The 25425-nt window shown below is 44.6% G+C and overlaps 1 protein-coding gene across 1 annotated transcript in view; it reads right to left on the minus strand.

Moving 5' to 3' along the window:
- Positions 1-25425, minus strand: part of FRYL (FRY like transcription coactivator) — a 210074-nt gene that overhangs the window by 100693 nt on the left and 83956 nt on the right. The window contains 10 exon segments of the mRNA XM_027775907.1: positions 398-505; positions 3403-3535; positions 4259-4430; positions 6854-6940; positions 9164-9272; positions 9465-9568; positions 16683-16784; positions 18740-18838; positions 22893-22985; positions 23247-23415. Of these exon segments, the coding sequence (XP_027631708.1) occupies positions 398-505; positions 3403-3535; positions 4259-4430; positions 6854-6940; positions 9164-9272; positions 9465-9568; positions 16683-16784; positions 18740-18838; positions 22893-22985; positions 23247-23415 (1176 nt within the window).

The following is a 25425-nucleotide window of genomic DNA, read 5'->3' on the forward strand; positions in this document are numbered from 1 at the left end:
TGAATGCCACAAGCTCTGCTATGAGGGGGGAGGACAAATGGGGCCCGGTCACCGTCCTAGATGCCAGAGGGTCCCGACTGCCGGAGTGAACACGGTAACTGCCTAGCTGGGTCCTCATTGCACCCCGCTGGGCCCGTATCTCCGGGTAGTCCCGGGAAATACTGTGACCCTAGGTGGAAGGGCAGGGAGCAGAATAGGGTGCTGGGTCCAGCAGAGTCTGAAGAGTTAAGAACGAGTAGGAAGACTATGCTTAATGACAAAACGGACAAATGGGGGTTTAGAAAGGGTCAAAAATGTCTTTCGAACTGTATTTTTGGTGATAATGATAACAGAAGTGTATTAGAAATGTAAGGGATAGACACAAAAATGAATGCGACAAAGGCTAATTGTCACTTACCTTGCTAACAATTCAATGAGGTCAGTCCTGCTCATACCGTCAGGAATTAACCTTGGAATAGCAGCAATACACGTTCTGAACAAATCAATTTTAGGTTTTCTCTCTCCTCTGGGGAAAAAAAAAAAACACAAATAATTTAGTAAATTGACAGTTATCAGGTTATAAATGAACAAAAGAATACAGAGCTAATTTAGAAAAAGCATAAAGCGAGCAAGCAAAAAGGTTTTTAGTAATTTGAAAACAAGCAGACCAACTATTATTAAATAACAAATATTACTTAAACAACTTACACTGCAATGTTTTGAAATAACAAAATTATTTAATTAACTACCTTTTAGTAAACATTTAACCGTAATAAATTATATTCAGTTATAAATAATAATACTGATATTAAATAAGTAAATACTGGTTATGATTTGGGGCCTATAAAATGAACACCTAATTTTTTTTTTTTCCATTTTGCACCCTATACTAACAGGAGTCATTCTCATTTATCCTAGAAGGTATTTTTGTCCTTATGTGTGACACACATATATCGACATACATATTTAAAACTTTTATGTAATAAAATATGCCCATTTTTGAAAATCCTCCAGAGGCTTAAAATAATTTAATTTAATGGGACCAGCAGTTAGTGTAATGGCTATGTCGCTGGACTCCCACGTAATCGACTGTGGTTTGTGTCCTGGACCCGGTGGCTTAAAACTCACACTGGGCGCGTGTGCTTGCGTGCCCAAGATCCCAAGAGGAGAAGGGATTGTGGCATGGCCATCCCCCCAGTGAAAATCCTCCAGAGGCTTAAAATAATTTAATTTAATGGGACCAGCAGTTAGTGTAATGGCTATGTCGCTGGACTCCCACGTAATCGACTGTGGTTTGTGTCCTGGACCCGGTGGCTTAAAACTCACACTGGGCGCGTGTGCTTGCGTGCCCAAGATCCCAAGAGGAGAAGGGATTGTGGCATGGCCATCCCCCCAGGGGGGTGATTTCTCGCTTTCTGTCTCTGTCTGTCTGGCGAGTGAACACGCCCTATAGCAAAAACCTCTCCAAAAAAAATAAATTAATTAAAAAAGATAAAAAAGAAAAAAAAAGAATAATTTAATTTACTATACTTTCTTCTAGTTATTCATTGCTTTTCATTTACTTACATTAAATATCTAATCTCTTGATATGCTGGGTTTTATTTTGGTCTGCATTTTAATTAATTTACGTTATGCAAATTATCCTCCAGTTGACCTAATAAAATAGCTGTCATGTAGGGAAGGACCTGGGTCAGGGTTAGCTATGGTGGTGGGGAACGCACTAGCTCCTTCTAGAGCATGTATGCAGTCAACCCTCCTCACAGGGAACTCGGCTACCGCCGTCTAGCTCGGTAACGCCAGTCACCGTCACCACGGTGCAGGTGTCAGCCGTCGGGTACTGACTACGGTGGCAGCATGGTGCGGCCCGTGCAGGCTCTCTCGTCCCTAAGCTCTGTGCAATGACGCAGGCGCAGCAGGACCAGTGACCAATCACTGCGTTTCTTCCGAGGCTGTCGGTGACGGGTGGCTGCGGAGCTGATGTTCCACCCATACACAGACGGCAAAGTGTGCAGACTAACTGCCCCCCGACCCCCAGTGAGAAACCCACGTGACATTTTATGATCTGGATCATCTAAATGGGGTCAGCCAACCACGAGGAAAATGCAGCAAGGACGCACGGTCCCTCCACGCAGTGAACCCCCACTTCGCGTCCTGCTGGTGTTCGTATCAAATATAGCTTCACTTCCTCCTGTCAGGGCCTGGTCCCCGTGACACACCGTCTCCAGTCCCACATGCCTCCCTGCACGGCTGGGTCCTCGACGGGGCTGCAGCAGGTGTCTGCCTTAACAGCTTCCTCCTGGGGACCACCCGCCTATGGGACAGCTGAGCACAACCTCCTGCCTGGCCCTCCTGACTCCCACCCTTGCAGGGACCATGCAGACACGTCACAGTGACCATTCCAGGCACAGCATGACCTGGAATTCATGTCTGCCCACTTCAAACCCACCAATTAAGACTGTGGAAAGCGTGTTTGGAGTATGCCCTGGTCCCAAGGAAGCCAAAGGCTTATGGGTCCCGCTCACTCTACACGCTCCCTGGGTTTTCTGTAGCCTCCGGGTATGCCAGGCACCCCAGGACCTGTGACAGATCAGGTATGTCCACTCTCTGTCTCTCCTAATCATTGAAGGGGTACTCTCCATCTTAAAGATCCTCAATGAAGACACACTAGAAGCGAAATTGAGGTACGTCCGTGGAGTCACAGAGGTAACAGCTGCCTGGGGAGTGCTGCAGAGCTGTCATGGCATGGACTGAGAGCCAGCGCACTGACATGCACCGGGAGAGCGGCTGTTGGAAAGGGGGACGATTCCCCGGAGGAGTGACACAGGCAGGAGATGCTCATTAGGGGCCGCAGCACACCGACGGACGGGAAGCAAACAGAGAGCCAACGTGTAAGGCGGGGTTCTAAGCCCAATAATCACATACTAGATCTAAAACAAAACCTCCTCATGGAGGATACGTAGATTCCTTCGAGCAGATAAAGAACCTGTTGCTGTAACTACCCGCTGAGAAGGAAGTCCCCAACAAAAGAAGACATGCCATTTTTTTGTCCGAGGGTGGGGAGGGTGAGCTACTATTTCCAGAAAACTACCCAGACATCCATCACCTCCCCCTGGCCTGCCAGGGGGTCCCATTTTCAGATTTCTTTCTCTGTGCATCAGGGGCTCTGAAAATAGGCCCCAGTGGACTCAGCAAAGCAGCCCTGCCACGCACACCCGGGGTGCCACATGCAAGGGTCACGTACAGGTGAAGGCTGCGGTCGTGTTGCTGACAACACACCAGACCTCAGGTGCTGGTCCGACAGCACGCTCAAGAACTAAACCGCGCACGGGATGGGATCGCCGCGGGAGGGAAGTGAGGGGACAGGCAGTCTTGGCCCGGCGTGCGGAAGGGTGGTGGCGGTGAAGGGCAACATGCGCTACACACGTGATCATGTCCTCGGGCTCCTTGTTGGACATCTGCACACTGGTCATGCACATCGGCCGGCCGACCTCTTTGTCCAGGTGCCGCAGAATGCTATCGAGGGCTCTTCTCACTTGTGGGTAGTAAACGGACATTCCTGCAGGGAAGGGTCTCACGGTTACACAGGCCGGCAGTCAGATATGGAGCTCCCAGTTACTTCCTGTAGTAAAACCTGCCTACAGTTAAATACTAGCTACTGACGCCACCAAAGGAGTTTCAACTGCGATACAGTCTTCTCCCTGAAAGTCAGCTTCGGTGTCCTGGAGTAACTAGAGAAATTATATAAAAATCATGCAAAATCTAAAATGATGAGGTCATCGGGAAAGTCATGGCATATTTTTCTGTCTTTCTATGCAAAAACGCACCATGACTTACCCAACAACCCAATCATTTGAAGGAAAAAATAAATGCAGTGAACAGTATCCTGTGGGGTCCAGCAGGTGGCGCTGTGGTTGGGCGCTGGACCCCCTCCATGACCAACCACAGTTTGAGTCCCAGACCTGACGGCTTGCTTTCTCACTTTTTCTTTCTCTCTCTGTCTCTCTGTGGCGATGTATCCTATAGCAAAGTAATAATAATACATAAATGAAATTAAATAAGTAACTCTTAAAAATAGTATCCTCAGAGAAAATAAGGATTTAAGTAGACTTTTAACATGAAGGTGTATAGATCATTTAAAAAATATGTTCATTTAGATCACTGTGTATACTCTAAAAACCACAATAGGCAAATACATACATTTTAGATTTGGTCACAGAATTTTACAGAAGAATGTCAAACTGTATTACAAAGCAATTGATTTATTCTCAGTAACACTAACCTATGACTTTTGCCTCTTCATCTGTCAAGGTTTTATTAAGAAAAATTTTCTTCACACGGAGGGTGTTTCCTGAGGGAAGAATAACTCCCGTGGTCGGCATGGGGGGCTCTCCATCCTTCTGCTGCAGACTGTCCGCTATTACAAGGAAGACCCTGAGGCCTATGTTCATTCTCTTTGAGAAAAAAAGTTTCAAAGGAGGAAATCAGCGTCATAAATTACCTTTCTTTCCTGTTGGAAACAGCTCACCATGTAACTGAGACAAGAGGAACAGGACAGAGGAAACACACCCTCTGCCACACGCTATTAACTGGTCCAGGCACTGGCGTGTGCTTTAATGCCAAATTCCCAAACGCCAGCCATTCGCCTCTGAGGTCAAATGGCTGCCCTCTCTAAGGCTCCGTTGAAACCTGTCCACCCTTCAACTCTCCTACCCTCCTACAGCCTCATCTGCCTTCCAAAGCAGACTGCTTGTCTTCGACTTCCCGGGCGGAGACATCGGCCTCCTCCAGGGCCGACTACAAGCCCCAGCTCCTCGCACCGCAGCTCCTTCCTCACTCACCATGCCTGAGCTGGCTGAGCTGGCGGTGTCCCCGCTGCTGGGAGCCTTCCTGTTCTGCATCTTCTGGAACACCGCACCACCAGGTACCCCTTCTCTTTCTCGCATTCTCAACACTTCCCTTTCGACCGAATATACCCCATTTCTCTTAACGAAACTCAGCTACCTTAACGCAATAAGCTCTCTCCACAACGTCCAAACAGTGAGCGTTTTCACAGCATATCTGGCTTTTCGGCAGCGTGGAGGCAGTCAGGTACTCCTCTCCCGGACAGCCACTGCTAGAGGTGGAGGCAGTCAGGTACTCCTCTCCCGGACACTTCTCAGCCACTGCTAGCTGTGCTATTTCTGCCCATACCCGGGTGTGAAATGTGACCCCTCCTGGCGGCCTTCTCCCTCAGGGTGCATCCTCTCACACACTCAGACCAGAGGACTACAGATCTGAAGCCCGCCTCTCTGAGCCTGAGGCCCATCACAAAGCCCCACTGGGATGCTGAAAGGATGCCCCGGCTTAGACATTTCCAGCCAAGTGCAAGGCCTTTAGAGCACACTTGACTCCTCTTTTCTCAGCCAATGGCCTCTCTACTGGGCACTGCTACCGAGACAGCACCCTTGGCCCGAGCTGCTACTGTCTCCTACCCGCACCAGTGGGCCCGAACGTGCGGTGCATGCATCCAAGGGTGTGCACAGTGGCTCGCTGACACACCGGGAGGAAATAAAGTTGTTATCTCAAAAAAAGACGAAGGCTTTAAGCTCTACTCATTTTTCTGACGCCCTGGCTCTCCCTTAGTCTCAGTGGATGGTCACATGTCACAAAGTCATAGAAGACACTTTGAGAGAAGTGGGAAAACCCCACAGTGCAGTGGGGTTGAGAGAGGCAGTCTTGGAAAGCGAGCAGATAGCCTGCTGGTTACGGTGCTAGACTCCCACATGGCCAATTGCAGCTGAAATCCCAGACCTGGTGGCTTGAAAATCATGCTGGGCGTGTGTGCATGTGTGCCCAAAATTCCAGGAGGAGAATGGAGGAGAAGGGATTGCAGCATGGCCATCCCCCCTGGGGGGTGATTTCTCACTTTCCCTCTCTTTGTCTCTGTCTCTGCCCAGTAAGCACATGCCCTCTATGGCATAGAACCTTTAAAAGAAAGAGAGAAAGAGAGAGAGAGAGCGCGAGAGAGGGGCAGCCTCATTTACACATTATTTCTGTGTATTACGACTTGCATGCATTTGATTAAATGGATTAATGATTCATTCCATCTGGCTTTAACTACAGTAGCTTGCACAAGCTAGTTTCCTGAAAAGGAGATACAGATTGAAGATAACTCTAATATGTAAGCCTACACGAGTAACAACTACCCGAAACACTAGCAGCTCTGATACTTCTACTCCTCCTACTATGGGAACCTTAGTGAAGGAAAAAACTTACTTTCAGAAATAACCGTATTCAACGGAGACTATTCTGAAAAATGAATATTCAAGAAAATGTCTTCTATTTTATGATTATTTTAGCTTCATGTGTTGATTCTTTCTTTCCCTTTTGGTAAGCTCCATCTGGGAGAGGACAGCTATCTACAAACAGCTAGAACAGTGCCTGGCATATTTGAGGTGCTCGATAAATGCTGAATTAATGAATGATATTTGTTAAATATAAATCATTTGAAGTTAGAAAAAAAAAAAGTTAATAGTAACACTGAGTCCATGTCGCAACTTCCAGAAAGCAGCCAAGGGGGCTGACCCTAGCTGGCCTCTAACCAGAAATTTTCTTCTGTCATTTTCCACCATGTTTAACCTCACTACGAAGCCATCCGGCCAGTCATCAGCAAGGTTCCTGGCTTGTCCCAGCTCACACCTGTAGTTAAAATAAAGCTGGAATCCAAACCCGAGAGTTCTGATTCCAGAAACTCTGCTCTAAACAAATGAGATGGAATAAACAGTAAAGGATAATATGTTACCATAGGTTTAGTCTTCCTTCCTTGAGTATCAGATACAACATATTTTATAACTGTCACATTGTAATTTTTACGTGTGAATCTAAATGTGTTTACCTCTGGATTAATGGTAAAAGTTTTAGTAGATTTTCCAACACTGAGAAGATCAAATATTATTTCTTTCATTGCAAAATCCAAACGTTCCTAGAAAAAAAAAATTGGAACCAATGAATGAATTTTGGTAACTTGCCACCATAGGTTAGGTATGATAGTAACAATCACACATACAATGTCAAAAACACAGGCTTGTACCCTCTAAAAATCACAAATACAGATCAAGGAGAGAAGTTCATATGAATAAAGGTCAAAACAGGGTCGTGAACATACTAGTTAACTATGGAATGATTTCTTTAATATCCAGACCAGCCTAAGTTTTAAATATTCGTTCACCAAAATCATAATCAAAATCTAACTGGAAGAAATCCAGAAAGAAGCCAAAAGGAAGGCCTAAGATAGCAGCTACCCAGCAGGGCCAGAGAGCAGTTCCGACGGGGTCAGGAGGGACACGCCCATGCACGCACACACATGCACACGCACGTACACATACATGCACACGCACACACTAACTAATAGGAGTGATATATGAGAGGCATTTCACATCTTATAGTTCTGGTAAGTGGGAGTAAGGTGATTAACCCAAAGTACAATCCAAGAGAAAAAGAACAGGAAAGCGATTGGACCACACAGCCCGAGGTTCCCGAACACGGATCGGAAGCACAGTTTGCTTTCGTTATTTTTACTGGCATCCTTGTCTAATGACCGTCTCTTCTGTGCCCCAGTAAAAAGAAACCAATTCCTTTTACTTAACCATTCCTCATTTCTTCACTGGTGGAAATAATCACATCATGGACCATCTAAATGGTCACACTTTCAGCTCAGAGAATGCATGGAATATTCTGGAATCCCAGCATTCTCCGAGGTTAAGGAGGTGAGATGCCTGTGTGTCTCCAGGGCCGGTGCCCCCAGAGGTAATATGACCGAAATCTTAGACTGGGTCACTCGACAGCTGCTTGACCCTGGTGAACAAACCTTCCCTTGCTCCTAGGCATCCAGCTGGCTTTACACTTCCAGGACCCTTACTGTGGGTCTCAGGGTGGGGCATGAAGCCTGCCACATGCTATGCATCCGTGTCTTTGGGAACCGGAGAAGGTGAGGAGGAGGAGGAGGGGGAGGGAGGCGTCTGCTTCCCTGGCGGGCATGCTGGCAGGGATACATGATCTGAAGGACCCACATGTGATGACTTCCTTATTTGATGGTTTAAAACAAATTTTTTTTTCTGGCCCAGGCAGCAGCTTCCTTGAAGGCCCGATGCTGGGCCTCTTAGTCATTCAGCCCAGAATTCACTTCTTGTGCCCGACGAGTGATTCTGGGAGCTGTCCCTTTCCAAAGCCCTTTGGGTTTGACTAGCTACGGTACAGTCTGTTATCTGTGTCCAAGATCCAAGGTTCACACAGATTCTGAAAACAATGTACTAAGAGGTTTTTCAAAATACTCAAGAGGCAACTGGCAAATGGACAAGCGGCAGGAGTGCGAGACGCGTTCTAGGCCATCCTTCCCCGAAGGTGCTGCGGCCCGGGTCTCCTTTCCTCTCCCAGTGCGAAGAAGGACATTTTTTTTTTTAAACGTTTTTATCATTAATTTATTTTTACCTCTCCTCACAAACACTTACTTTACATAACAGCACATTTTTGCTCATACTTCATAGTTCTTGATAGTTAATAAACAACTTTCAAAATTTCAAAAACATGAATTTTAAAGATAATGAATGGGGTGCTGAGTGTTTACATTCCCAGTCTGAGTAGTTGACGTGTACGTATTCTTCTCAAAAGTATTTAAAACCATACTGTCTCTGTTGTTACAGAGTCACAAACGAAGATTAATTTAGTCACAGAAACATCAATGACATCCTTTATATTTCACTTTTTAAGTCTTCTTTTACTTTTCAATATTCAATTATTTATTAAAGTTTTTGCCATAGGATGCGTGCACTCACCAGAGAGAGAAAGAAAGAGAGAGAGAGAGAGAGAGAGAGAGAGGAAGTAAGAAATCCCCCCAGGGTAATTTTAAACATAGTGCCCTTCTTGGGAAGTTTGTGGGGTGGGAAGTCATGCCACAATCCTTTCTCCTCTCGGGATTTTGGGCACACACACACACACATGTCTGGTGCAATTTTCGAGACGCTGGGTCTAGGATTCAGTTGGCCACGTGGGATCCCTAACCACTATGCCACCTGCTGGCCCATTATTCAACAGTAAAGGTTTGGTTATCCCATTTTTAGATGTGTAAAACCATTTAAAGCTCCAACTTATCACAACGGCTCACTCCTAGGACTGACACGTGTGCATTGACTCTGAGTGACGCGCTCACCTGAGCAATGAACTGAATGATCTTCACAAAGATATTGAGGGGCGTGTCACGCGGAACCACGCTTCGTGAGCCTTTGGGGAAAAGTGCCGACACTATGCTCATAAGACGACTGTGGGAAGAAAACACTTCGTCACGATGAGATAGGAACATGAAAGGCACATTAGCAAAAACAAAAAGCTTCCTATTCTCTATCACGTCAAGAGAATTCATATCGCACTGACGATGGTAACTAAAATTCCGTTCGTGTGGTTTTTCTTATCACGAGTTTATTTTATACGTACGTTGAAACAAAGGAACTTACCTCTGAGTGACAGTGTTGCTTTCACATTTTATTCTAATTACATAAACCCACAACAATCTATACAAAGATTCCAGTGCAACGCGAGACATTTTAGGATCTTTATTCTGTTTAAAAACAAAATGGAATAAAGATAAACTTACTAAAATATCAGTAACCGTTTAAGATGAAATACATTCTCTGTCCAAGACTAAAAGCCTGTAATCTAACTTTTCTTGTATTCTAGCTAAATATGGGTTTAAATACCTTGGCATTATATTGGATTTACAAGTACAATGGCTCCAAATAGCCAGTCAGAAGTATGAAAATTCTGGAAATAAAATACTAAAACATTAGGATTGTATTAATATTTCTAAGAATTCTAAAATTATACACATGTGAACTTGATGGTAAAGTGTTCGCAGTACAACACTGACATAACTTTCCCCTGGGGCAATCCATCTGTGAAGCTCATGCACAGCTAAACTACAGAACACTAGGCACTGTGATGGCTGCTTCCATTTAGGGAATAATATGACGTATTACTAAGAATACATCCTTACCCGAGCCAGTATGAAATACTGAGTTAAGAGCACAGACTCAGAAATTTGAAACACAGGGATCAACTCCCAACTCCGTCCTTGGGTGCTGTTACCAACTCTGAACCTCAAATTCCTCATTTCTAAAATGGAGAGAATTTGGCAGCTACCTCACAGATCTTAAAAGTGAATTACCTGTAGAGAGCTTGGGACCGTACCTGGCACAGGTTAAATGTTCACTGTTAAGTGCTGGTCTGGAGTTTTCATTCAGAATCAGAACATTATTTAAATAATAATAACAATGATTATGATTTAAAATCACAAAGTTATTACGGGAACCAGCAGTTGGCGTAATGGCTATGTTGCTGGACTCCCACATACTCGACCACGGTTCAAGTCCTGGACCCGGTGGCTTAAAACTCACGCCGGGCGCGTGTGCGTGCGTGTCCAAGATCCCAAGAGGAGAATGGAGGAGAGGGGATTGCGGTGTGACCATCCCCCCTGGGGGGTGATTTCTCGCTTTCTGTCTCTCTGTCTGTCTGTCTGGCGAGCGCACGTGCCCTATAATGAAAAAACCTCTCCAAAAAAAAAAAAAAAAAAAGAAAGTTATTGCCTTTAATCACAATATGATTAGCCAATTTTATTTTATTTGTTATAAATAATGAAGTTCTCTGGCCAGCCAGGCAGCATGATGACGCTTAGCCAGATGGAAAGTCCGGGTCTGTGGCCAGAGGTTTCCCTGCGTGTGCTGGGCTCATGTGCTGGCCAAAGGTGGGACAGGACCGGGAATGGGGACTTGGCTTTGTGTGCCCTTCTCTCCTGGTCTCCCTCTTTCATGCAAGAGATAAATACATAAACTTAAACAAGTAAATAAAAATGTTCTCTGATGACCAGTTAGGTATTAAGATGTAACTATGAACTTTGGAAATGTAGCGAAGAATCTCCTTTATAAGGAGAAACTTTATATATACAACCTGTTGACTGGTTATGGAACACATTGATTCACTGTATGTTTCTATTTTTAAAATTTTGATTTGGGACTTTCTTATTGTGAAACAATTACTTCAAATGGGACAACTGACAAGAGGAGTTTTTAAAACACTAAGAAACGCTTTGGTCATTCCGTCTTATGTCATGACGATAAAAATGCACAGCAGCTACATGATTAAAAGCAGTGCAGAAGGAACAACTGAGGATGAGTTTTAGCAGACCCACCATCAGATGCAACTTTCTGTATCTGCCTAGATGAAGAGCTGATGTAACAATTAAGAACAGAAAACCTACTCTTCTGCGGGTCAGGGTTTTACACCCATCCCTCTCTCCCTTGCTAGATCCATAATGATCCCAAATTTTAAATATATCCCCAAGGAGCATTCTATTGTATTTATTACTAATCTAACTAAAGTAACATGTAAATATATGTATGTCACTAGTAAAATAACTAGGCTTTCTGTGGTGATGTCTTTAAAAAAAGCATACCTTTCTATTTTTTAAGCCTAAGGTATCAGATATCAAAACGTGAATTCACCCGGGGATCAGGAAGGTAGGGATGAACAGGAGGTGCGGAGGACGCTGGGGGCATCGAACTGCTCTGTATAATACGAGGGTGGGCACAGGCCATGACACCTTTGTCCACACCCATGGAACGTGCAGTACCGATCGCGAACCCCAAAGGAAGCTGTGAACTTTGGGTGATAATGATGCAGCAGGGAGGTCCATTAACTGTGAGAGATGGTCCACTCTGGGAGCCGTCAGGTGGCGTGGTGGTTAAGGTACTGGACTCCCACAAGGCCAAAAGCAGTTTGAGTTCTGAATCTGGCAGTGTGAAAGTCAAGCTGGGCATGTGTTTTTGGGATCTGGGGATTTTGCATGCCCAAAATCCCAAGAGAACGGAGAAGGGATGGCCATTCTCCCTGGAGGGAGGTGATTTCCCACTTCCGCTCTCTGTCTTTCCCTGGTGAGTGCACGTGCCCTGTGGCAAAAGCTTAATGAACGGACGGAAGATCTAGCACTCTGATCGGGGAATGCTGCTAACAGAAGGCTGTGCAGTGGGGGACGGGGCAAATGAGAACCTCTAGCACTCCGTCTCAGTTTTGCTACGAACCTAAACCTGCTCTAAAAAATAACAAGTTTAATTTGTTTTTATATACATACCAAATAAAACTTTCACATTGTTAAATTTTCAAAATAGTAACAAAAGCTATAAATTAAAAACATTTAAGTACTGTGCCACATAAAACCTGTTCTCATTAAAGTGGTTTAATATGAAAGTACTTGGGTTATCTTAAGCGATGATAAAAAGCTTAAAAGCTGGCAATGCCAAGCAAGGCGAAAGCTGACGAAGTCAGTTGTGAATCATGTTTTTATTTACTACAGTGTTGCCATATATGTTGGAAAAATAAAAATATACAGCACTGACCTGAACCTTAGACAAAGCTATACAATCCCCTACTTACAATTACCACCTGCTTAGAATGAGCAGATTATTACGTAAACGTCTATGACATTAACAAACAACGAAGTTTTGATATGTCGATCAAATGTGACCCTTGGCTGCAATCGCTTTAATGTTTCTTCTTTTTTTCCTACTGTGAACTAAAAAAATGATTTGTTCAAAACCCAAACAAAGGGGCCAGCAGGTGGTTAAGGCACTGGATTCCCACATGGCCAACTATAGTTCAAGTCCCAGACCGAGCAGCTTGAAAATCACGATAAACAAATACATAAATGAATGAATAAATAAATAAATATACTTTTCGAAAGGGTAAACAATTTCAAAAATGCATTTGTCAAAATCATATTCAAAAGTCTAAGCTACTGTCATCTCAATTTCATTGGAAAGACGTTTTTACATTTTCATTTGTAAGCGATGGATCATGTACGTTAAGCAGAATAGTTTTGAATTGAGAATGTAGGTGAAGAAGGAGCAACATTTGGCATCCCTTCTCTCTCCGACTCATCGTCGTGGGCTGCAGGGACAGTGAGCCTTCTGAAGAACATTCCTACTGTGTGCTACTCCTGACTTACAACCTCAGCAGCAGGTTCAGTGAGTGCGGTCGACATGCAACGCCACGATGGGTAAGGGGGCACCACGCCACACTTGGGGGGGTGCGCAGAGCGGTATTCCCGGTGTAACACCAGCACAACTCACCTGCAGGGTTTCTATCTGCTTTCTGATACTGTTGTTAGATGGCATCTAAATAAAGCAACGTGAGACAGCAAACGTAAACATGGGATGCGGCACATGCGTGTTAGATGAAAATAAGCACACAACAAGACAGCTCCTCACCAAGGTCTCTATTTAGAAGAAATCTGAAATTTCAAAGATGGTGGCCAGAAATGCTAAGAAAAAAAGAAACCCCACAATTTGCACGACACAGGCTATGCCTACAATACTCAATTAATGGAAAACTGTTCCGATGGTACTACCTCGTTTTCCCCCTTCACCCGTTGCACTGGAGTTCAAACAACTTTAACTTTCTCAAAGAAAATAAGCATAGACTGTGGATGGGGGTATCTCCAAACTGTTTTCATATGATAGCTACTCTAATGATTCCTCTATCTTTCTCAATAAATCTTAAGTATTCGGTCGTCAGAAAAGTCAAGACACATTTTTGTAGAGAGAAATGCATGGGACCAGAAGATGGTGTAATGGTTATGTCGCTGGACTCTCATGTAGTTGACCATGGCTGGAGTCTTGTGGCTTAAAACTCACTCCGGGCGTGTGTGCATGCGTGCCAAAGATCGCGAGAGGAGAATGGAGGAGAAGGGACTGTGGTGTGGCCATTCCCTCGAGGGGGTGACTTTTTGCTCTCTGTTTCTCTGTTTCTAAGGCAAGCACATGCGCCTTACAGCAAAAATTTCTCTCTAAAAAAAGGAAAAACATAGAAAAACACATGATGATTTTTCTGGAGACCCAGTACCTTTAAATTCACTTTTCACACATAAGCCCCTAAATTAATATAAAGATATGGGAATGAAAAAATTACTAATTCTATTTCGGATAAAAGTAAAAAAAAAAAATTTTCACTGGAAAAGTGACATGCTCTCACACGCTATTTATGGGAACACAGGGAGAGAGCCATTTTTCATGGTCACCACCATAAAATAAATCAGTATGGTTATTTTTAAAAACTGTGCAGTCTTTCAAAGTGCCTTGAAAATTCATCGTATTTACTTGTATGACTCCAGAAAAGAAACTCTTTAGCAATCCAGAATTAAAGCCAAGGCATTCTTAGATGATCTAGTCCAGCAATAAGTATCAGAAGACAGAGGCCACAGGCTGATGGTGACAGGGAGAGCAGGAGTCACAGAATGGGGTGGATCTGGCTGCAAGCTCATCTCTAGCACTTCCTGGCTCCTAGACACAAATTACTTACTTATCTTTCAGTCTCAGGTTCAGTACAAATGGATGCTGTTTTTTAGAACCTAGCATCCAGAAAACATGAATAAAAATCAGTCCTAAGAACTAGTGGGTCTAAGCAAATTAAATGTGTTTTAGATTTCTTGAAATCAGGAGACTTCTGGAATCGGTAAAGCAAAATCAATCTAGGTAAGGCCTTTATATGGGATCAATTTTTCCTGGATATTAAACAAATAAATTGTAACTCACAACAGATAACTGAAAGTTCCTCCTTAAACGCCCAGCTCCTTACCTCAACTGCAAAGTAGCCACATTCTCTAGAACTTAATAAACAGGAGCCAATTCATAACATTTCTGCTGAATAGAGCCTTAATGTAAGTTAAGGGTTAATGGCCAAGACAATTATACTCCGAATATTCATGCTAATGGCTCTTATCTCCGTTAGCCTGGCAGACTGACGTAGCCATTCATGAAAATAGACAATATGCCAGGAATATTTAACAGGAGGTAAGGGTTCAAAGAAAACAGAGCAATTTAAACAAAAGCCTTAAGACAAAAAAAAGTTAAGGGACTGCGAAAAGTATTGCAAATATGTTAGGTGGAAACGTAAATATATATATTAAAAAAAATTCCAATGAGCAACAGAAAAGTATGAATTGTCATGAACAAAGCAACCTTCCAGAAATGCTTAAATGCATGTTTTAACAATATTTTATTAAAAGTATGGGAAAAAATCATACTGCCCAGAAAATGATCCATTGCCTCCTAGTGCCTATATCTGTAAGAACTATCAAAATCAAAACAGAAACAAGTAGAATGTAATTAATCAGATATAACTTATTTCCTAGTTGCATGATATAAAGAGTTTAACCAGCTTGATTTGGTCTTGGGAATATTCATCAATAAAGAAGGCATATCAATTTTCATCTAAATGAGTAATATCAAGGTATCTCTGTAGGAAAATATAGACGAAAATATTTTTCAAGAAAACATATTCCATAAACCTGACCAAAAAATCATAGCAGTTTTGAAAATGTATGTAAAATCATGAAAATGACATACAGGATAACAGCTATGGCTATTCCCAGAGCTGGAAAGAGGCCTCAGTCCTGGGACCAGCAGGTGGCGCAGTGGTTACACTGTTGGACTCCTACACGGCCAACCATGGTTTGAGTCCTGGACTCAAGGCTTAAACAATCACACTGGTACGTGTACACATATGCCCCATATCCTGGGAGGAGAAGGGAGAGAAGGGCTTGTAGCCTGGCCATCTCCACTCCCCCCAACCACCGCCCAGGTGCGTTCTTACTTGCCTTCTCACTGTCTCTGTCTCGCTCTCTCTCTGGCAAGCACACACACCTTAAAGCAAAAATTCCCTTCTCCCCACACAAAAAAAGCTTTTGTCCTCTCTCTCCTCAGAGCCCATGAGCTGCAGAGCCAGAGAGCTCATTCCACCCATTTGGAGCTCATTTCGAGCTTCCATTTCGCTGTCTTCAAGGTGTGAGGCTTTCAGTCTCGAAAAATCTAACTTAGGGGAATAGCAAGTAATGAAACATCATGTCTACACTGATCTCTAGCTTGTAAGCAAATATTCAAATAGAGTCATCTAACCGAATGTCAGAGTCTTCAAATGGAGCATCCCACGATACGTAGATGAGGAACAATCCCACATCCTGTGTCAGACACTAATTACGCTTCTATCTCAAGAAGAAAGAGGATCTTGCTAGCTGAGCAGGGAAGAAAGCAACCCCCTCTCCCTCTCACAGCTGTTCTCGATACTAAGAGACCGAACACACACGGCACACGTGTTAGTAACAGGCACTAGGATTCAGAAGCATTCCTGTCTCCACCTCTGTGTGGAGCCGGTCCCTCACGTTTTGAGGCGGCTGAACATACTTGCATTAAACGTAATTTTAAGGATGTTTATTATTAAAGCTTTTTTCACAGTGCTCAGACATGAGGCAATATGACTGAATTTTCTCAAAACAATATGTAAACCAATATCTGAGGGTTTTACTAGATTAAGGAATACTCTGCAATTTTAAAATAAGTTATTGATCAACAGATACTACTACGTCTAAAATAATATAAACAACAATCACTGAAAATGTACGATTTGACATTTGTTAAAACAAACTAAATCTTCAGCCAAGAGTTTATTCATGTCTATCTGTGACTCCCTGCAGAAGCGGTACAGCGTACGTAAGAAAAGGAATGTGGCAAAGTACGACTGCTCAACTGTACCACCAGCAGGAAGAGTTTTAATACTATTCAACACACATGCATCGATGAACATACCACAGTCAGTAATCGCAGGTCAAAAATGTGATTGCATCTTACCTTTAAATGTGACAGACAGTTCTGAAGGAAAATATGCCAGTTATTTAAAAAAAACTGTTTTTGACTGACACATAAAAGGCAGGTAATTAGCGGATATAAAGCCTATAGGAGATGGGGAAAGAGAGAATGAACATTACTCACGGAAAAGTCCAGACCTGTAAATATATTCTATTTACTCTCATAAAAAATGCTAAAACCCTTCTATGCTATTGTTTAATTTATAGTAAGAAACACAATCTCATAGGATAACCTAAGAAAGAATGATAAAGGATACATTTCTCCCTGGACCCACCAGTTACTCATCCAGGAGGGGGGCTATGAACACGGGCCCTGGCGGAAGACAGCATGCATTACAGTTGCCGTGTTCTCTTTGCCAAGTGTGTGGCCTCAGGGCAGACACTCTATCTCTACGCCTCACTTCCTGAGCAAGGCTCCGTGGAGGTGGAGGTCGGTAACTGCAAATATCCTGCAGAGCGGTGAGGTTTAAGGTAACAAGGAATGCAAAGTGTTCAGCTGAATGCGTGCCTCAATAGAGTTGACATTGCATTTCTAGTTCACATGGTCATATGCTTGCCCAATTCTCGAAGCTTTCTCCAAGTTATGTAAAAGTTACATCAAATGGGTGGTTGAGAGGCTAGCAGGAAGGTGTGGTGGAGAAGGTGCTGGACTCCCATATGGCTAGCCACAGTTTGAGTCCCAGACCTGTGGCTTGCTTTCCCACTTTCTCTGCCTGTCTCTGACTATCTCTTTCTGGTCAAACTAAAAAATAATAATAAATAAAATAAAGTAAAAACTGCTTTTTAAAAAAAGTATGTGGTTGAGTGAAAAACTTCAAAAAGTTATGTGAAGTTATGTGGAAAAAAAATGCCTTTGATCTCGGAATAGCGAAGATGTAATTAGAAAATGGATCAAAAGGGACCAGCCGATGGTGTAATGCTTAGGTCGCTGGAGTACCACATAGCTGACCACAGTCCAACTCTCGGACCTGGCGGCTCAAAAACTCACACTAGACGCGTGTGCGTGCCCAATATCACAAGAGGAGAATGGAGGAGAAGGGATTTCTGCGTGGCCATTCCTCCGCCAGGGGAGATTTCTCACGTTCTGTTTCTGTCTCTTTGGTGAGCATATGCACCCTATAGCAAAAATCTCTCTCTAAAAAAAGAGAATGGCTCTTTAAAAGTCTGATGCCTGGGACCAGCAGTTAGCATAATGGCTATGTCACTGGACTCCCATGTAGTCGACTACAGTTCGAGTCCCAGACCCAGTGGATTCGGACTCAGGCCAGGCACGTGTGAGTGCATGCCTAAAATCTCCAGAGGCGGAGGGACCAAGGCATGGCCATCCTCCCAGGACGGGGATTTCTTACTTTCTATCTCTCTCTCTCTTTCTCTCTGGCAAGTGCACATACCCTACAGCAAAAATCCTTCTAGAAAAAAATAAATAAATAAAACACCAGGGGCGTGGTGGCGTGGTGGCGTGGTGGTTAAGGCACTGAGTTCCCACATGGCTGACTGCAGTTTGAGTCCCAGACCTGGTGGCTTGCTCTCTTACGACCCCCTCCTCTCTCTCTCTCTGGTGGATTAAAAACTGTATAATAGGGGCCAGTAGATGGCATGATGGTTATGTTGCCAGACTCCCATGTGTTAACCATGGTTCGAGTCTCAGACTCAGCAGCTTAAAACTCACAGCAGGCATGTGTGCATGCACGCCTGAAATCTTGAGAGGAGAATATATATATATATATATATGTGTGTGTGTGTGTGTGTGTGTGTGTGTGTATGTGTGTAAATAAAATTAAATAATTATTAAAAAAAGCTAAAAAAAACCCTGCCTAGACAGGTAAATATCTAAAAGCAAATTTGAATAGCCTACCAAATGGAGAGGTAGAAAAATTAAGGCTAGAAAGTTTGTAAGGGCAGGATAAATGTACACATGTAAAATTTGTCCTTAAATTGAACTTCAAGAATTTCACATTTGATAATTCTCTTAATCTCCACTGAATGGGTAAGTCACTAAAACTCCCAGTGAAAAAGGAAAGGTCTGGAACGTTTCAGTACCAGCGAGTGCTTCTTCCGGGAGCTCAGCTCGAAAGTAGTCTGATAGAGCATCTCAACGAAGTTTCTCAGACAGGGAACATTCACTTCATTTTTCACAGCCTGGGTGAGAAGACAAAGCAAACAGGAAGACAATGGTTACCAACATTAATTACACTCCACAAAGATTACAAGGACTTTCCGTAAGTTTTCAGATGAGTTAATAATTCAGTTTCTCACTGAAGTATCACCACCAGACGAACAGCCAACGTTAAGTGGGGAGGATAAATCTGGCCCCTACCCCAGCGCGCAGGAGGAAAAGCCAACCAGCGACCAGGCACAGCAGGTGCTGCCCGCGATGCCGGGCTGGCAAGTGACCAGGGCAGTGACCAGGGCAGCACCTGCAGAGCTCTGAGAAGGCCACCTGCGCCACGCCCGCTGTCTCCACTGGACGCCGCGCGGGCCTCCCAACCACTCTGGTTTGCTAAACTGAGCTCCCCTGGCCGAAGCCGGCGCCCAGCCTGAGACAAAGCTGGCCCCAGGGTCTCCTGTGACAGCGGCTACCCAGACACTGTGCAAGTTCAAGCCTACCGCCAGCTGCATTTGGGTCACCAGTAAAGTGCCTCAGCCAATCGCAGGCTGTCACTGACCACACCGTGACCACGTAAGGCCAATCAGGGTGGCTTTGTGTGTCCTTTCATTTTCTGTGGTTATATAGACATATAACACTACATAGTGATTTTGTGTTTTTGTTTTTTTTTTTTTTTTTGCGCTATAGGGCGTGTGCGCTCACCAGACACAGAGAGACAGAGAGACAGAAAGCGAGAAATCACACCCCAGGGGGGATGGTCACGCCACAATCCCTTCTCCTCCATTCTACTCCCGTGATCTTGGGCACGCACACACACGTACCCAGCATGAGTTTTAAGCCACCAGGTCTGGGACTTGAACCGCAGTCGACTACATGGGAGTCCAACCACATAGCCATTATGCTAACTGCTGGTCACAATAGTGACATTTTAATGCACTACATAATATTTTACATATCTTAATATATACTTATATAATATATATTTACTTATATTGATATTTAATATATTACTTTTACATAATATGACATACAATATTTTATATAAAACCACAAATATACATATATGTGTGTGTATGTATGCATGTATGTATGTTTGTTTTTTCCCCTGGGAGGTAGGGCAGCTTATTATTGTTTTTTGGGAGAGGTTTTTGCTATAGGGCCCATGTGCTCACCAGACAGACAGAGACAGAGAGAAAGAAAGTGAGAAATCACCCCCCAGGGGATGGCCATGCAGCAATCCCTTCTCCTCCATTCTCCTCTCGGGATCTTGGGCATGCACGCACATGCGCCCGGCGTGAGTTTTAAGCCACCAGGTCCGGGACTCAAACTGTGGTCGACAACATGGGAGTCCAGCGACATAGCCATTACGCTAACTGCTGGTCCTGGACAGCTTATTCTGAACAACTTCAGTCAGGGATGCTATCCAGTCCTAGAAAAGCCCTCTAGCTCCTGGGCCCTGCCCAGAGGGAGCAAGCCCCGCCCCCTGCCTTTGGTCCTTGCCCTTCCTTTCCAGGTGGTCGTTCCCAATCGCTCTCTCCGGTTTCAGCATCTCCCTCACCCATGGCAGTTCTCCTCCCCCAACCTGTTCATGTGTCTGTCTTCACAGTACTCCCCACTGTCGACGCACACGCATTTGCACACCCAATAACTTCTGGTTGCCCCGCCTGAAGCAGGCGCTCTAAGGACCGGAGTTGTTCCCAGGTCATGCCTTGTGCTCGCTGCACAGGCAAGGCCCTGGTGCCCGTGCAGAAGGCACGCCCCACTGCCGAATGACGAAGCCCAGGCCAGCCAGGCCAGGGGAGGGCTGTTAGGAGTGAGGCACGTCCCAGATAGAAGGACCTGCCTGTGCAGGGCTTGGGGTGGGGCACACTGAAGTCCACGTGCCCCAGGGTGGGACCGTATGTGGGAACAGGGCACCTCAGGTCTCAGAAAGGGGGGACGTCAGGCACAGACACACGCGAGCAGGACGCCTGTGCACGGGAGCAGAGGTCAGCGCGCAGCCACTGCAGGTGCCGGTTTTCAGGGAACCACAGCAGGGTGACAGGCACCGAGCCGTGCTGAGAATCCCACCTGCCGGCCGAGAGCGGGGATTTCCAGCCTCCATACTCTGCAGGGCTACAGCTCTGTCCTCAGGCCGCCGTCTGTGACGCTTCCTCATGGCGGTCCTGGCAACTAACACACTCACTCACAAAACCACGGCATAAACAATCGAGCAACACGGGACAGTGATCACTGCCAGAAGCCTTCACCGCACCCTGCCCCTCTGATGAATCACCTCAAAAACTCAAACCTAACCAGTTCCACACCTGGCAAACACAGAAGACCAGAACTGTAAGTGGTGGTGCACACAGGACAGCAGGAGAGAGGAAGAATAATCCAGGCTCAAGTTCACGTGCTAAGGACGGTAGGCCAGAACTATTCATGACAGCTGTGACCATCCATAGCCCCTTTTCCTTTTGTCCTTTTTTTAAAGTGTTGCCCAAGGGTGTGTGCACTCATCAGAGACAGACAGAAAAGGAGAAAGTGAGAAGGCATCCCCCAGGGGGACGGCCACAATCCTCTCTCCTCCACTCTCCTCTTGGGATGGTGGGGATGCACGCACATGGGCCTGGTATGATTTTCAAGCTGCAGCGTCGAGAACTCGAACTGCAGTCAGCCATGTGGGATCCAGTGCCTCACCCCATGCAGCCCACTGGCCCCACTTTTCCTTCTGGTAAAATGCACCTAAATTCACATGGCTGAACACCTGCAGTTGGATGGCGGGGGCAGGGGCAGCCTGACTCAAACAACTTACAAACCTTTAATGCATGCATTTTGATTTAAAAAAAAGTAACTATAAGTAAATACTCAAGACAAATAAAAGGAGCCAGGCAAGTGGCATGGTGCTCAAGGTACTGGACTCCTACATGGTCAGACACGGTTCAAGGCCCAGACTCGATGGGCTGAAAAATCACACTAGGCAAATGTGTATGTGTGTCCAAAATGCCAAGGGGAGAATGGAGGAGAAGGGACCCTGGCGTGGCCATCCTCCCTAGGGGGAGACTTCTCACTTTCCCTCTCTCTGACTCTCTGCTGTGAGTGCAAATGCCCTATGGCAAAAACCTTTAAAAAAAAAAAAAAAAAAAAGGAAAGGAAAGGAAAGGAAAGACATGTCATTCTGTCATTAACACAGAATAATTCTTGACTTTTCCGTCCACCTTTCCTCACCAGGCTCTTCAAGCAGGACCTGAATACTCCAGACCAATTCATACGACTCACAGCTCAGCTCGCAGTCAGTGGGGTCGAGAGCCCCTCCCATAGTCTCTGGGGAAGGGCGTCGGGTCCCACATGGCAGATGGTGGTTTGGAACCTGGTTCTGGAAGCTTGAAAGTCCTGCTGGGTGCATCGTGGATGCGTGCCCCAAATCCGGCCAGGATGGAGAGATGGAGGAGGGACGGCAGCATGGCCGTGTCCCACTGGGGAGTGCTTTCTCTGTCTCTCTGCTGGCCATGAATGCCCTCTCACAATTAAAAATAGGCTAGGGAAACATAAAAATACATTTCTCAATATGAAACAGAATTTCCTCATGTCTTAAAAAATCTTAAATACAATAAAACCTGAATAAAAAGAACGTAACTACCTTTCACTTCTAGCCAATATGAGTGAAGAGGGCTAGATTTACCCTACAATCAGAAATAACCAAAAACCAAACAAAACATAAAATAATCTAAAACACTATCAGATTATTTATTAACGCATCAGTCAACAAGAGAGGCTCCCGAGAAATAGGGAGCAAATGAGCCACATCCTGGGGCCAGCAGGTGGCATGGTGGTTGGGGTACTGGACTCCCCCAAGGCTGGCTGCGGTTTGGGGCCCAAACCTGGCGTTTGGCTTTCTCTCTTTCTCTCTCTCTGGTGAGTGCACGTGCCCTATAGCAAATTTTGAAATAATAATAATAAATAAAATAAATAATTCTTAAAAAAAAAAAAAAATGTCATGCCCTTAATGGTCCCAACTTCCTGCTTCTGAGAGTTTTCATGGAAGAAATGAAGGTGTAAGGGTCTTAAATGATACATGAATGATATAAAAATTAAAAACATACTTACGGCAGCTACAGGGATAAGAATCTCCACAAATAAACCAGCAAGTGCATGCTTTATGTCTTTGTCTTTAACTTCCAAGAAATACTGGGCACATTCCTTGAAGGAGAAAAGGTATATTTAGATTCACACAGGGAACGGTTAAAGAGCTTACACTGTCACAAGTGTGCGACCATAGCTACTTTACCAAAACTCTACTGTCAATGCATCCTCAGTCACAGAAAGTTAGTCCACCCTGGGGCAATTGAACACTTGCAAGAAAAAATCAGTAATGAGGGTGTTCATTTATGCATATTCTGTTTCTCTTAAAGAGTCAAGAAGAGCAAGAATGACCAGCCAGCGGAGGAGAAGGTGGGTCACCTGCATAAACTGAAAAGATGCTTCGAAATCCTCGACAGGATACATTTTCACCCGAAAAAACTTCATCCCCATTATCAAGCTGATGACGCTCTGTACTACGTGTGGGCTTTGTTCCTTTTGCCGCAGCTCTTTCAACTCCGTCACGAACTTCTTCCTTACAGCCTGAAACCTTTGGGAGACGCAGAGACATCGTTGGCATACTTTGATCGGAATTAAACGTGCCACTTTATCATTTGTCAGGAGACTGAAGGGTGCAATCACCAGGTATGGTAATGAACCAGCACCATCTCTGCCCTTATCAGAGTAACCCCGAAAGGAAGGGGAGAACAGCTCAGAATATTATTCTAAACCTGCTGCTCGGTTATCTTCAAATCAGAAGTTCCTGGAGGAAAAAGTAACAATTTCTTTACTCCCTTAGGGTCATCAATACCACTTAATAAGCATAATAATAAGAGTAAGATCAAACAACCAAACCACAGAGGACCTCTGTAAACCAAAGCATTTCCACCTTTTGTGGCTCTTTGTTATAAAGTTAACAAGTAGAGTTAAAGGGATAGCAGACAGGAGGCTACAAAGTTAGGGAGATAACAAGTTGGCAAAGGAGAGGACTAATTATCACTTAAAATCAGTATCTTATTACACTGTGGGGAAACGGAAGGTGAGAAAGGAGAGGTCTCCCGAGTGAATAAGCTGCGTAACCCAAGGTTTTCCACACCTGAGTACTTCACTGGGTCCCCTCGCAACTGTTCAGGTTAGTTAAGTTTTTCTTTGTTTACATTAGAAAAAGAGTCTAATAGTTTGTTAATCAATATATTTAACTACCCCCTCTACTTATTAGGAATCAAGTTTCTTCTTCACTGTGTAGAGAGAAACTAATTCCTGGACATTAAAATGATCTAGAATAAAGAATGTTTTCCAATAGCCACTGGCTATACTGAGAAAAGAGAATTACTTATCAACAAAATGGGACCGAATTTCAGTTTGATTTCAGTTTGCATCTTGAGAGAACACGATACCACTTTGCATAAAAATATTCTTTAGCATTTCATTAAGAAATGTTTATGAAAAAAAGCTTCCCGTTGAAAGAATATTAGAACCCAAGGGCTTTCTTTTATTAAATTTCTCACAAAGATTATGAGTACATCATCAGAGGACATGCACAGGCACGAGTCGAGCTCTCTCCCGTCTCTCGCCCTCTCTCCTCCTCTCCAACACCCTCCCAGGTGCTAGCAGCTTAACCCAGCGTGGATCCAGTCACCGTGTTTTCTCCCATGCTCCTTTTCTTATATTATTAGTTAATTTTTTATTGTCAGAGACAGAGAAAGCACCCTCACCGCAATCCCTTTCCCCCCTTTCCTCCATCCCTTCAAGATTTGGGGCACATACACACGCCCAGTGTGGTTTCAAGCCACAGGGCCAGGACCTGACCCAGGGTCGGCAGTGTGGATTCAGCTCCCATGCAGAGGCCCGGCTCTGTGCTGCAGGATGAGAGCCCTTTCCTGTCCCACTCTCATGTAAAAGTGAGAGTGGACGGCACCTGAGTATTGCTCTGAAGCGGCATTTCCTTTCCAGCCAGGCTAGCGAAGCTGGGCGTCATTTCATCAATTATTGATGGCAGTCTTTTGGGCTTACCTAGCCTTACATTTAGACTTAATTTGGTCATGGTGCAAAGTTAGCTGGATTCAGCTTGCTAATGTACTACTCACAATTTTTTCTTCTTTTTTTTTGGAGAGTTTTTTGCTATAGGGCGCGTGCGCTCGCCAGACAGACAGAAAGAGACAGAGAGACAGAAAGTGAGAAATCACCCCCCGGGGGGATGGCCACACCACAATCCCTTCTCCTCCATTCTCCTCTCGGGATCCTGGGCACACACGCACACGCGCCCGGCGTGAATTTAAGCCACTGGGTCCGGGACTCAAACTGCGGTCGACTACATGGGAGTCCAGCAACACAGCCATTACGCTAACTGCTGGTCCCACTACTCACAATTTTTTATCTATTGTATATTCTTGAGTTTAAGCCCCCAGGTCCGGGATTCAAACCACAGTCGACTACACGGGAGTCCAGCAACATAGCCATTATGCTAACTGCTGGTCCTTCTATTGTATATTCTTGAGATAAGTTCTTGGTTTTTTTTTTTTTTTTTTTTTTTGGGAGTTTTTTTTTTTAGGGTGGGTGC

This window comes from Tupaia chinensis, unplaced genomic scaffold, assembly GCF_000334495.1.
Source record: "Tupaia chinensis unplaced genomic scaffold, TupChi_1.0 Scaffold000054_1, whole genome shotgun sequence".
NCBI classification, from domain to species: domain Eukaryota; kingdom Metazoa; phylum Chordata; class Mammalia; order Scandentia; family Tupaiidae; genus Tupaia; species Tupaia belangeri.